The 12826-nt window shown below is 48.9% G+C and overlaps 1 protein-coding gene across 2 annotated transcripts in view; it reads right to left on the bottom strand.

Annotated features, from left to right (window-relative positions):
- Positions 1-12826, bottom strand: part of GALNT18 (polypeptide N-acetylgalactosaminyltransferase 18) — a 307990-nt gene that overhangs the window by 45106 nt on the left and 250058 nt on the right. For both annotated transcript variants that reach the window (XM_072969508.1, XM_031681195.2), the window contains exon 7: positions 6454-6639. In XM_072969508.1, the coding sequence (XP_072825609.1) occupies positions 6454-6639 (186 nt within the window). The remainder of the gene's footprint in view (positions 1-6453; positions 6640-12826) is intronic.

The raw sequence follows: 12826 nt of genomic DNA on the forward strand, positions 1-12826 counted from the left end.
AGGGTGAAATTTCAGGAGGATATACCTTTTGAGTACTTCTTTTCTGTTTTTATTGAAGTACAGTCAGTTTACAATGTTGTGCCAGTTTCTGGTGTACAGTGTAATATTTCAGTCACACATGTACATACATATGTTCTTTTTCATATTCTTTTTCATTATAGGTTACTGCAAGATATTGAATATGGTTCCCTGCGCTATACAGTAGAAGATTGTTGTTTATCTAGTACTTAGTAACTGCAAATCTCAACCTCCCAATTTATCCCTTTCCACCCCCATTTCCCCCTGGTAACTATAAATTTGTTTTCTATATCTGTGAGTCTGTTTCTGTTTTGTAAATAAATTCATTTGTGCCTGTAATTTTTAGATTCTACATATAAGTGATATCATATGGCATTATTCTTTCCCTTTCTGGCTTACTTCACTTAGAATGACGATCACTAGATCCATCCATGTTTTTGCAAATGACACTATTTCATTCTTTTTTATGGCCAAGTAATATTCCATTGCATAAATACACCACATGTTCTTTATCCAGTCATCTGTTGGTGGACATTTAGGTTGCTTCCATGTCTTGGCTGTTGTAAATAGTGCTGCTATGGACACTGGGGTGTGTTTATCTTTTCTAATCAGAGTTTCCTCCAGATAGATGCCCAGGAGAGGGACTGCTGGATCACAGGGTGTCTATGTTTAGTTTTTTAAGGAATCTGTGTACTTCTGGATGACTCACCTATGATTGGTCTGCTCCCTGGCTCCTGCCCAGAGCCCTCCCAGCAACTGCTACTTGGCCTTTCTCTGCTGGCTCCCAGCTCCCTTACGATCAGGAAACATACCCTCCTTATCTCTGTGCCCTTAGCCTAACGTGTGCCTGAACTATACTGATGAGATGGAGTTGAGAAAATACCTATGAAATAGTGAACATAGCAACTGAGGATAAAAGTAACCTGCTCACCCCTCTCCCAACCCAAGACATCCGTCAAGTAGTAACTCTTTAAACTTCTCTGCACTTTATCCTTATATCACAAAGCTGGACCCAGGGTTTCCCCCTTCATGCTGTAATTGCATTTATATGATGACAAATTAACCCTTTCTCAGCTTTTACAGAAAGTCAGTACAAGACCATGTCTCAGGAAGGCCTTTGTGTTTTTCTAAAATCCTGGGTTCCCATAAGAAAACTTCCTCTCTATGCTCTGGATCAAGGGAAAGTTTGTCTCTGTCTTTATGATCTAATCAAAGGTGGGAGAGAGAAAATCCATCCAGGTCCCCCTCTACTTTAACTCCTAGGAGACTCAAGAACCAGAGCTTTGTTTAGCTTATATTTCTAGATACCATGTCCCTTTCCGCTTCCTGTTTATTAACGGACTTTGGCCTTCCATTTTAGTGGTTCAGCACATCTGTGTGTTTATTGTCAATTGCATCAAACTCTTTTTCAGAGCAAGGGACAGAAATTGAGAAATAAGCAAACATTCTCAGAGAAGGTCACCTTGACCCTTATTACTAGAAAACAATAAATGTATCTTCCCTCTTAGCCAAATACTTAGTGTAGAGGGTTGAATAGTGTCCTCTGCAAAACTGTGTCCACCCAGAACCTCTGAATGTGAACTTATTTGAAAATAGAGTCTTTGTGGATATAATTAATCAAAGATCTCAAGATGAAATCATTCTGGATTTAGGATGAGCCTAAATCTTTATAAGAGGAAGGAGAGGAGGTTTGGACACTTGGAGACACAGAGACAGAGGCAGAGAATGGAATGATGCACCTACAAGCCAGGGAACACCAAGAGCCACCACAAGCTGGACAAGGCAGGGAAGGGCCCACCCCCAGAGCCTTTGGAGGGAGCACGACCCTGCCGGCACCTTGATTTTGGGCTTCTGGCCCCCAGAACTGCGAGAGAACACATTCCCACCCAGTCTGGGGTCATCTGTTTTGGCAGCCCCAGGACACTAATATACTTAGCCACACAGAAAGCTGTCCAGTGTTCCCGCGGGTGTGTGCAGACACACAAAATTCCTTGCAGCCAAACCTAAAGAAGTGCTGTCGCCTAAGAACCGTGGTGAGTCATCCTTGGCACTCAGCCCGTCTTTGGGCAAGAGGAAGCAGGGGCGAGTCTAGAGTTCCCCAACCCGGTGTAAGAAAATATTGATGCTTTGCTGCACACTGACTTTCTGTTTGTTGATAAGCAAATGGATTTTCAATTAAAGTAGAGGATGCCAGCTGGAGGTTCCTCCGGCTTTCCAAATGCTTGGGACGGAATGTGGTAAGGGAGCAGGTGAGAGCACCAGTTTCGCTCAGTGCGCGGCCTGGGAAGGACTCTGCAGAGAAGGCGGCAAGGGAGGCCGACTGTCTGGCAAGGGCATTTTAAAGCCGGGGCCGGAATGCAGAGGGTGCAGGCAATCACATCAACAAGAGTTAACACTTATCTAGCGCTTTCTATTTGCCAAGCACTGATCAAAGCCTTTCTACATACTCACTTCTCTAATTCTCCAAGCAGCCACTAGGCTGGGTTGAAGGGCTCGAGCTCTACTTTTGCAGTTGGGATGCTGCAGACAAAAGGTTCAGTAAATCAAGAATAGGTTCGCCTGTGGTTGAGCAGAGGTATTGAGATGCCACCACATCAAGGGCAGCTGGGAAAACTCCTGGGAAAAACATGGAGGGGTGCAGCATCCACATTTCCTCCCTCTTCTTTCTTTGTCAACTCATCTTTACGGAGTGCCTGGTATATGAAAGGCACTGTCCTAAGCATCATGCATACACATAGGAAGAAGTCACAGTCTGCCTGAAAGGAGAGTCTGGAAGATTCAGACAAGTAAGCAGACTCTCTACCCATAGTGTGAAGCATGGAGGGAAGCAGAGAGTGCTAAGGGACAATGGAAGAGCGGCCACTGGTCCATCTCATGGTGTGAGATGGCTGGGAGGATGGGGAAGGGGAGGAGAGCAGTCAAGGAAGGCTTCCTGGAGTAGGTGATGCTAAAGGTGAATTTTGGAAGATGAGGATGATTAGCTAAATTCCTGTTCCCAGAATGTGGCTTCCCCAAACCAGAACCTAGAGAGCCTTACACAGATTCTGGCACCAATATACAACTACACATCAGAATTTCTGAGGCTGAGACTATGTCACTTAGAAAGGCCTCCAAGTGATTCTGATGTAGTTGGTCCGTAGATCTGCTTTTAGGAGCCATTGACCAAGGGAGAAAGGGATCACACACATGGCCAGCAGATTTGTTTGTTAAGCAGCATTCATGAGGCTTTGCTGAGCCCTGACCATGTGACCTACATTGTGCTAGGCATGGTGACACAAATATGAATAACACAATCTGTCCTCAGGAGCCGAGGGTCTAGGGCAGTGGTTCATAGCTCTGGATGGACTTTAAAATCTCCAAGAGCTCCCTGCCTCCCCCCAAGAAGGATCCCTCGTTCCCCTTCCAAGCCAATTAAATCATAGTCTCTGGGTTAGAGCCCAAGTGATTTTAAAGTTCAGCCAAATTTGAGAGCCAGTGGTCTAATGAGAGAGGGACTTCCAGACAACAGAACATTCTTTTCCAGGGCGGTGATGCCACAACAGAGACATGCAGGCGAAAAGGGGCATTCTCCCCAGCTGGGGCTGACTTCTAGAGAAGAGGTCACCGGAGCTGAGTCTAAAAGGATGGAGGACAATTGGTGAGGGTGGAGGCTGGGGAAGAGGTTTGGGGAGGAATTCCAAGCAGAGAGGACAAAATGGGCCAACACACAAAGGCGACAAACAGCACGGCGTGGGCAGGGAGCTCAGGGTGGTTCCCCTAGTCCGTGCTGTCTGCGGAGACGCCAAAACAAGGATGGTAGGCAGTGGGGCTGGAGAGGTGGGCAGAGGAGAAACCTGGGATCCATGCCCAACACTAGACTTTGGGCCTCGTCTTGTGCACGTGGAGAGTCATTTAAAGATCTCAAGCAGGACAATGACATGGTCACTGTGAGTGTTTTTTAAAAAGATAACTTTGGATAGCATGGAGGATAGATTTGAGGGGGTTACGCTTGGGCCAGGGAAACCAGTCAGAGGCTGTTGCAGAAGAAGAGACGAGGCCTGAGCTGAGAAGTAGGGGGAACGGAAAGGAGGGCTCGGTAATGGACTGGGAATAGGGACGGAGAGAGAAGAGGATTAAAGGAAGATGCTCAGTGTTAAGCTCACACGTCTGGGCAGATGGTGGCATCACGCATTTAGACAGAGAATAAGAACAGATGCAGATCTGGGGGGAAAAAGTATTCCGTTTTGGTCAGATTCAGTCTGAAGTGCCCGTGGGAACAGCGAGGAGACGATGTGCAGCTGAAGCTAAAGGCAGAAATCAGGCTAGAGAGAGTCATTAGGAAGTCCTCAAAATACAGGGGGTGCAGAACCCAAGAGCAGATGGGGTATCATGAGACGCGTATCTTGAGAGCAGGTGGCCAAGGATGGCTCCCTGGGGAGCACTTCAGCATCCTTTGGAAGTAAGAGTTGCCCACGAGGAGTTAGGCGCAGTCAGAGCGATGAGGATGTTCTGGGGTGTGGAATCCTGGATCCAAGGGAGAAAAGAGTTTCAGGGGAAAGGTGGAGTCCTGCAGGTTAAAGACTTTAAAATGTCCGTTACATCCAGCAGCTAGGAGGCCCGTGATGATGTTGTCAAAAGTAGCTCCGAGGTAGTACTGGGATGGGACTTGAGAAGTGAATGAGGTGGCAAAGCGCTGACTCTTCCAACAAGTCTGAAAGAGGCAGGAGGGGGAGTCTGGACGTAGAAGTAAACAGAGGGGTCAAAAGGAAACACATTGACCCTTTCCTTCTCCTCCCGGGGCTTTACCCTGGACCCGTCCACCTCTCATCTGCCTTCCCTGTGTCACCCCACCCCCACCCACTTGACTTGTTTGAACTGTCCATCTAGGAGTCACAGACAGACACCGAGTTTCTTCATTTTCCAATTACTTTTACTCACTCAGTTCTCTACTATACTTTGGATTTGCTGTCTATTTCAGTATCTGGCAGATGCAATGGGGAGAGGGCTTTGCAGCTTTGGGGTGCAGGGAGAAGGGGGACCAGAGTGTGGACAGAAACCCAGGCCTCTGCAGAACCTGGGGGTTCACACTGCTTCACTGGTGAGCACCTGGGGAGTTTCCAAGCGTGCTTAACATTTTGCTATCAGAGGACACTCACAGCGGGGCTCAGCAACCTGCCCAGAGTGCTGTGATCCAACACCCACAGCCACAGATGGGTCTAGAAGGCACCGCCGTTTCCCTAGAAACACTCCCACTGTCAGAGATGCATTCAGGGCTGGTTCATTAGGGTTGGCTGTACTCCCTCTCTCGCTAGTCCTCCTTGGTTCCTCATGCTTCCTCCCAACTGCTGAAATCTCACTGGTGGTAGGAGTCTGCAACCCACCCCAAGCCCCCTTCCCCTGGTGGTCGTGGGCAGGAATTGGCTAAAGCTCTTGCCCATGGCCCCATCTACTTTCTCAATCACTTAGCCTGAGCAACATTAGCTTGGTGGAGAGATCAGGGAAAAGGGCCTTCACACAGAAACTTTAAGCAAAGATCAGTCATTTCCCTATTAGGAAGAGAGAGCAGAGGCTTTCTACAGGACTCCTGAGGGGACACCATGGCCTTGGGAGGAAAGCAGGGGGTCACGCAGCCAACAGCTCTGTTTCACATAAAATGCAACTTAAGCATTGATCTTCAGGCAGACCGGCTGGCAAGCAGGTGGGGGTCCTGTGGCTGGCATCTGTTGGGTTCTCCCAACCCCAGCGGTCCAAGGTCATTTGCATATGACACACAGCAAGGCTGAACAAAACTACCAAAGAAAAACATTGCTTTCTCTCTCGCGTTTCTTAAGTATAGGTGACTAGAGGGCTAGAGGACAGTGGCAGGCAATGATGAGGTTCTGTGAAGGTGAGAACAGCCTAAAAATGTCCAGGACAGGTCTCTTCTCCTGAGGGTCCCTGTGAGGGTGTAGCCCATCCCCCTCCTTATGGCTCAAGAAATCCCAAAGGCATATGGACATTCCTTATTGGTCTGGTCAAAGGTTCACTGGAGAAGCTTGAATCCAGTCTCCAGGGAGTTTAAGGTGTATTTTGTGGTTTTTGGTGATTACTGGGATATTTGTAATTCAGAACCAGGAAATACCTATTGCCAGAGAAGCTGAAGACCTGGGAGGATGGACGAACCGTGGAGCCACTCGGTCCAATTTCCTCATATAGAATGAGGACACTGGGGGCTGAAGGGAAGAAGCCCGCCTTCAAGCATGCTGACCTGGGATTGGGGGGGGGGGGTAAGACATGCCTCAGTGCCCCACAGCCAGCCCCTTTTCTTTAACATCTGGTCTCTCCGGGGGTTGAGAGCTCACTCCAGCATGGCAAACAAGACTCTGGCTGTCCCATGGGAAGAAGGGTTTAGTCTCATGTTTGTTTGTTTGTCTTCCCACCAATCCCCAAGAAACCCACCCCACGAGGGCCTCCTACCTCTTGGGGTATATTCCATGCCATGTAGACATGGCTTTTAAATTCATCCATCCAGACTTCGGCCACCCTGAGGGCATTCCTGCGGACGTGGGCGGTGAGGTCCTCGGTGTAGGGCTTGTGGGCTCGCTCGATGTGGGCAATCCGTGAGCAGGGCAGGACCTCCACGCTCCCACCACACTGCCACACCTGCAGAAGACACAGAGCCACTCATCAGTGCCCAGAGCTGCCTTGGAGCCTCTAACCCAGACCACAGGTGACCTCAAACAAGAGCACGGACAAATCCGGCTCTCTTCACGTTGTCTCTTCAAACCACTGGCTGCAAAGGGAGAGAAATGCATCTGATTTCTACTTCTACAGCAGGAAGGTTATTGAGTTATTAATTTGTGTCTTGTTCCCTGTTGCTGGGGATTTACCAGCAAAGAATTAATGCACCTTCTCTCTTCCTTCCACCTTCCCTCCCCTAAAAGTAGAGACCAGACATTTTGTGACCAGTGATCTGGGTTCTCCGTGCCCCCAGGAAAGACGCTAACTTAACAAAATCCTTGACAATGTTCTCTGCAGCAGCGCCTGACAGGGAGGGACCAGCAGAAAATCCCAGCAGAGATGTGATCTTAGAATGGACCACCTGGGCCTGGGCACGGATTAGTGATCACTGCAGGGAGAAAGTCAGGCGCCCTGCTCTCACTCCATCTTTCCTGGCCCCGAGTTCTGACAGAACCCAAGGGAGGGGGAGCTACAAAGAACAGAATGATATGAAACTTCTCACTGACCTTGGTGAGTAGCAGCTTGAACTGGATGCAATTTGATTTTGAAAAAAATAAAGAAAAACGACCTTGTATCCTGAGCATTGAGGGGCAGTACCTTGGAGCTCTTGCCACAACCATTCCAGTCACTCTGAACGGTCAGTGTTCCGGAACGTGAACATCTTTTTTGTGCCTATAGGTCTTTGCCCGTTCTTTTTGTAATTTTTGGATGCCTGCTCTACTCCTCCTCCAGCTGAAAAATATCGGCTCTCAAGATCTTGGCCATAAGGCCCCACTGTTGTGGGGTCTTTGCTCAATTCTTGGATTCTTGGGGCAGAATCGCTCCCTCCTCTGGCCCTCAAAGCTCTTGATGCCACAACTTAGCCACTGATAGGCCAGCCTGCCCCCTCCACTCTCCTCCTTGAGGGCAGAACCCACATCTCAATCGTTTCTCATCTCTAGCTACTAATACAAGGCCTGGTACCTATGGGTAGGTTGTAAGTACTTGTTGAGTAAATATACAAATGATTGATGCTTAATCAGACAATCAATACGGGATTGATGCTTAATAAAGTGGGATGAATCTGAAATACCTGGTCAGAGCTGATGAATGAGGCTTCTGGGGGAAAGCAATCAAGAGCTTTTGGTGAACAGCAGTGGTCACCCATCAGGTATTGTCAACTGGACAATCTGACGGATGATGTTTGCACTTACAACATGTATCCGTCAACGATCATAGGTCTTCAACCAAGGTAAGGTCAGCCTCAGAGTTAGCTTAATTCCCCAGTGTTAGTCTGGAAGACAACGCCTTCTCATCCACTGTCTATTTCACACCAGTTGGTCCCTACAGGCTAGGCTGTTAGATTTGGAAGGCAATGGACTGACCACTTTCTAAGCTTGTCTTGAGTGTAGTATCTTATTTAGAGCCAATGGAAAGGAAATAAACCTTCTCACTGAGTGTCCACTACATGCCAGACATCAAACTGTATATGCAGAGAGACAGCAGAGCATGGTCGTTCTGAGCAAAGGGTTTGGAATCATATGACTTGGGTTCAAATCCTGGCTCTGTTTCACACTAGCTATGTGACCTTGGGTAAGTCACATGATCTCAGTGGGCCTCAGTATCCTCATCGCCCGTGGGGACCCTAATAGTACCTATCTCATGGGGTTGTTGAGAAGATTAACATGATTATATGCAAGGTGCTTAGACAGATGCCCAGCATATAGTAAGCACTGGCTCAGTCCCAGCCATTACTATAGAAATGATATACAGCAGGACCTTCAGAATAGCTCGTCAGGTGGTGGTCACTGCCCTCAACACCTTGGATGAAGACCTATGGTCGTTGATGGGTTGAAGGGACCAAGGCTGTCCCTTGCCCAAGACCACACAGCTGGTACAGAAGACAGAAGAATCTGTCTGAGCCTGACCGAAGCTAAAAGAAGAGCCAGTGCTTCCCTGGGGGGACAAGGCTTTGAGGAAAGTTCCCACGCCTAGAGGTGATTCTGGGGATCAGGATTGGGAGCCATGGAAGGCCCCAGGCTGTGCACCTTTATCTCTGTGACCTGTACGTTCTGGGGATTGTGTTGATTTCCAATTCACTTTGCTCAGATTTTCAAGGAAAACCTGTGAATATGTTATTGATAACAGAGTTGGGGTATTTATTCTTTGTGCAACCGGAACGGAGGCTATTAATTGACATATTTCAGCAACACAACACAGAACGTGGTTTGTAACAAAGCTCTTTTCTTAAAAGACCTGTTTAGTAAAGAGTTTGTCACCATATCACCTTACAGTGGGCGCATCTGCCATGGTTCTAATTAGAAGGGTGGCAGCAGCACCTCGCATTCTGCCCTTAGCCGGGCAGTTAAAGGAGCGATGTGAACCCACTGGTGAGCTCTTGAAGCCACTCCACTGTCCCCATCCTGCAGCCACCGCCCTAGTCCAGACCACCGCCATGTCCCATCTGGACTCTGCAACAGCCTCCCAACAACTGACCTCCCTCCTGCCTTCCTCCTCCAGTCTCTTCTCCACCCAGCAGCCAGAGGGATCTTTTGAAGGTGTGCACTGGATCACGACCCCCTGCACTGCACCCTCCCCAGCACAGCCCTGCAGGCTCCCGGGGCCTGGCCCCTGCCTACCCCTCTAGCCTCGTGCTGTGCTCGCTTCCTGAACACACTCCATGTTGCAGCCACTCTGACATTTTTTTACTTCCTCCAGCACGCCGGGCTTCCTCTCACCTCTGGATTTCTGCTCATGCAGTTACATACCCCAGCCCTGCCCGCTTCCCTTGACATCCTTGGGGTGTCAGCTGGCGTCTCAGCACTGTATCCCCTTCAGCTAGGCCAGCCTGCCGTGCTCTGTGGTCCCTGCCCTGTCTTTCCCGATCACGACACTCTTGTACTTGCTTGTTTAATTATCTCCTTTCCTCTTTCAAAATGTTCTCCATGTTCTTCACCAGATTTGCACTTAGACAGGTGCTAAGTGGTGCCTAGAACAGATCACGGGTTTCCAGCAGAGGTGGGGCAGCTGGGCCGGGTGGGAGTAGCACATAGTTTTTAAAAGCACAGCTTTGGAGCTAGTGAGAATTGGATTCAATTTGTTTTTTTAACCTCCGCCACCTGTTGCTGTGGCAAGTTACTTCTCCTCCTGAGCCTCAATTTTACCTGTCAAAGAGGGGGATGGAGTGCAGATGTGTTTCACTCTGAGCCTGTCTCAGTGTGAACTCCGTGTGCATGGTGTTGTGGTGGGGACAGGACATCTGGGTCAATTCTGGCCCCCCCCACATGCTGGCTGAGTGGCAACTCTGGGGTAGTTACCCTCTTATCTACTAAATGCATGTGGCAATGACCACTGCACTGGGCTGTGGGCTCTGGAAGCCCCTGTCATAATGCTGGGATACTGTAAGGCCTTAGTCTGCACTTGGTATCATTACATATTTTATAATAACCATTATGATTGCCACTATGTGGCTTCTCCTGTACAGCCCCCTTCAGGGGACAAATGACTGCAGAGGACTCACATGTCTGGCTGAAGCTCAACAGACAGAAGACGTGCTGCCCTCCAGAGTCCCCAGCCCAACAGGGAGGGTTGCAAGAGCCACCCCTCCCACCACCAAGACTGGGAGCACCTGTTCACCTAGAGGTCGTCTCTGCTCCCCTCTCTTCTGCGAGAAGGAACACATCTATGGAGAGGGTGAAGGCATCTGCCTTGGATCTAGCCTTTGGGTTCCTGGCAGCTTCTGGGCATTGGAGCAGAAGATGTGTATTTGGCGTGTTTACCCCACCACTTCTGGACTCCGCCTGATGACACCGAAATAAACAAGAGAAAGCCCTTGCTCTCTGAGGCCCATGTGACGAGCCGCTCTGCTGACTAATGGCCTAACACAGAGAATCTCAGAAATCTTACCCTCAGCCGATCTCAGAGACCCTCTCATGGATGGTAGACAAAGGCCAGGAAAGAAAATCACAGGCATTTAGACTTCATAAAAGATGACATCATGAAACTTCCATGGAGGCTTGGGGGGGGCGTGGGAGGAACAAGTGAAAGGGAGCTGGGCCTAGGACACGTGTCATAGCTGGCATGATGTAGCAAGACCCACACCAGACGGAGGCCACAGACAGGAGGAACTGTGCCAGAGAAGCAGGGCCACTGGAGGCAGGGTAAATATGTGGGACAGAGTGATGGCTTAGCATTGCAAGTTCTCCGGCTTGGGGATGCCAAAATGAGGAGGGCCGGGGGAGGGGTACCAAATGAGTGGCTGGGAAATGAAGACCAAAGGTCAGTAACCAAAAAGGTAGATGAGGTTGTAGGATACAGGAAGCCACTACCAAGATGTAGAACTTAATTTTTACATAGGGTGCCTGTGACCCAGGCTCGTTACAACAAGGGTGGCATGTGCTAGTCTTACAGGCACTGGGGACGCCTGACGGCATGTCAGCCCGAGACTGGACCTCGTGGCTTCTAGGCGGGTCCTGGACAACATGCTTCTTGACCACACCAAGTTCTTTCCTGTCTCTGTGCCTTTGCACCTGCTATTCCATCTTTCTGGAATAACTTCCCCTGCTTATTACCCAGCTCAAATATTACCTTCTTTCACCCACCCAGTCTAAATTAGGTCCCCTCTGAATACTGTTAGGGCCCCACCCTTTTTCTTAATAATGCTTATTCGCAGTACTTCTGTTTACGTATTTATTCTTTCAGTGTCTGCCCTCCACCTCCACCGCCCCACTACAGTATAGACTCCAGAAAGACAAGGATCGTGTTGTGTACACCGGTACCGGGCACTTAGTACATATTCAATAGCAGTGATTTGAATGAGTGACTCCAGCAATCCGAGAGCCCTGGGCTTTTCACTAACCATACAGAGGCGGTTTTAACTTGCTCAGCTGGATCCTCTAATAAAGGCCATAAACATAAAATGTGCCAGATTTTACTGAACACAACAACTTCCTTCAAATCCAAGTGGTTTTTCAGCAAAGCTCTGACATTTTAGTGTATGCTGCTGCAACCAAGGAGAGTTACTTTGGCTGCAGAGCTTAAATTACCATCGTAAAATCCAGAAAGTTATCAAATGCTCCTGGGTTATCGCAGGCGGTTTTGTCTTATGGAACCATGAACTCACAGTAGAGAAAGCCCCCGACCTCACCAATGCTTGCCGATGCCTGCAGAGCAGCTGCTGGGCTGTCCCCAGATGTGACCCGAAGCAGGCTGTAAACAACAGTTACCCAGGGCAGAGCAAGTCCCTCTCACCATCAGCCCCTCCCAGGGAGCCCTAATCCTGCGATGGTTTCTGAAAAACTTGGCACATCAGCTGGGATCTACAAGAAAGCACACAGGTCTTGGGGGTTGGTGGAGGGGGTGTGAATCCTCCTCTGTTACACATTAGCCTTTGACTTGGATCTGTCCTTGGATGTCAGTGGCCTTTTTATTGGGACAACTGGCAGGTTGAAAAGAGATGCTGTATGAAAAACTCCCACTCGCAAAGACAGTGTCTAGTAGGTTCTTAGGAAGGGTCAGATTCTTTTTCCTTCCCAGGAAGGGGAGCTGCTGGTACAAGGTCAAGGTCAGAAGACTAAGTTTCTGTCTTATGTTTGCCACATACATAAATAGACCTGTTTCCTTCTCAAGCCTCAGTTTCTCCCAGCTGCCAACTGGAAGAGCTGGACTCAATGCCATTTCAGATCCCGTCTACATTTTGCATCCTGTGATTCTCAGTTTTCTTGCCAGTACCTCAAAGGATGGTCAGTATTTGAAGCACAACTGGCAGAGCTGTGAACTGGGAGTTGTAAAATAGAGATACAGTGGAAGCAAGGCAATAGGATGCAGTGCAACCACTCCTCCTACTCAGAGTCTGGTGATCACTCTGTAGTCTCCGGCAGGAATAGCCAAAGACTCTCTGGCGTTAAATCCCTTCACTTGTTAACGTCCTTCTGAAGCACTGGGTTGAGAAGGATTCTGAGGCTCTCTCTGGACTTAGTGGAAAAGCCACCACCCTCTACTAGTAGCAGCTGCCATGGGGAAGGGAGCGGGGGTGGTGGCACCTTCCCCTTGCCCTTCACAAGCGCAGTCCACAGGATAAGATCCCAAATCCTGTCCTTATGATGTTTAATTTTTAATGAGTTCTTCTCTC

The sequence above is a fragment of the Vicugna pacos genome, chromosome 10 (genome assembly GCF_048564905.1).
Source record: "Vicugna pacos chromosome 10, VicPac4, whole genome shotgun sequence".
NCBI lineage: Eukaryota > Metazoa > Chordata > Mammalia > Artiodactyla > Camelidae > Vicugna > Vicugna pacos.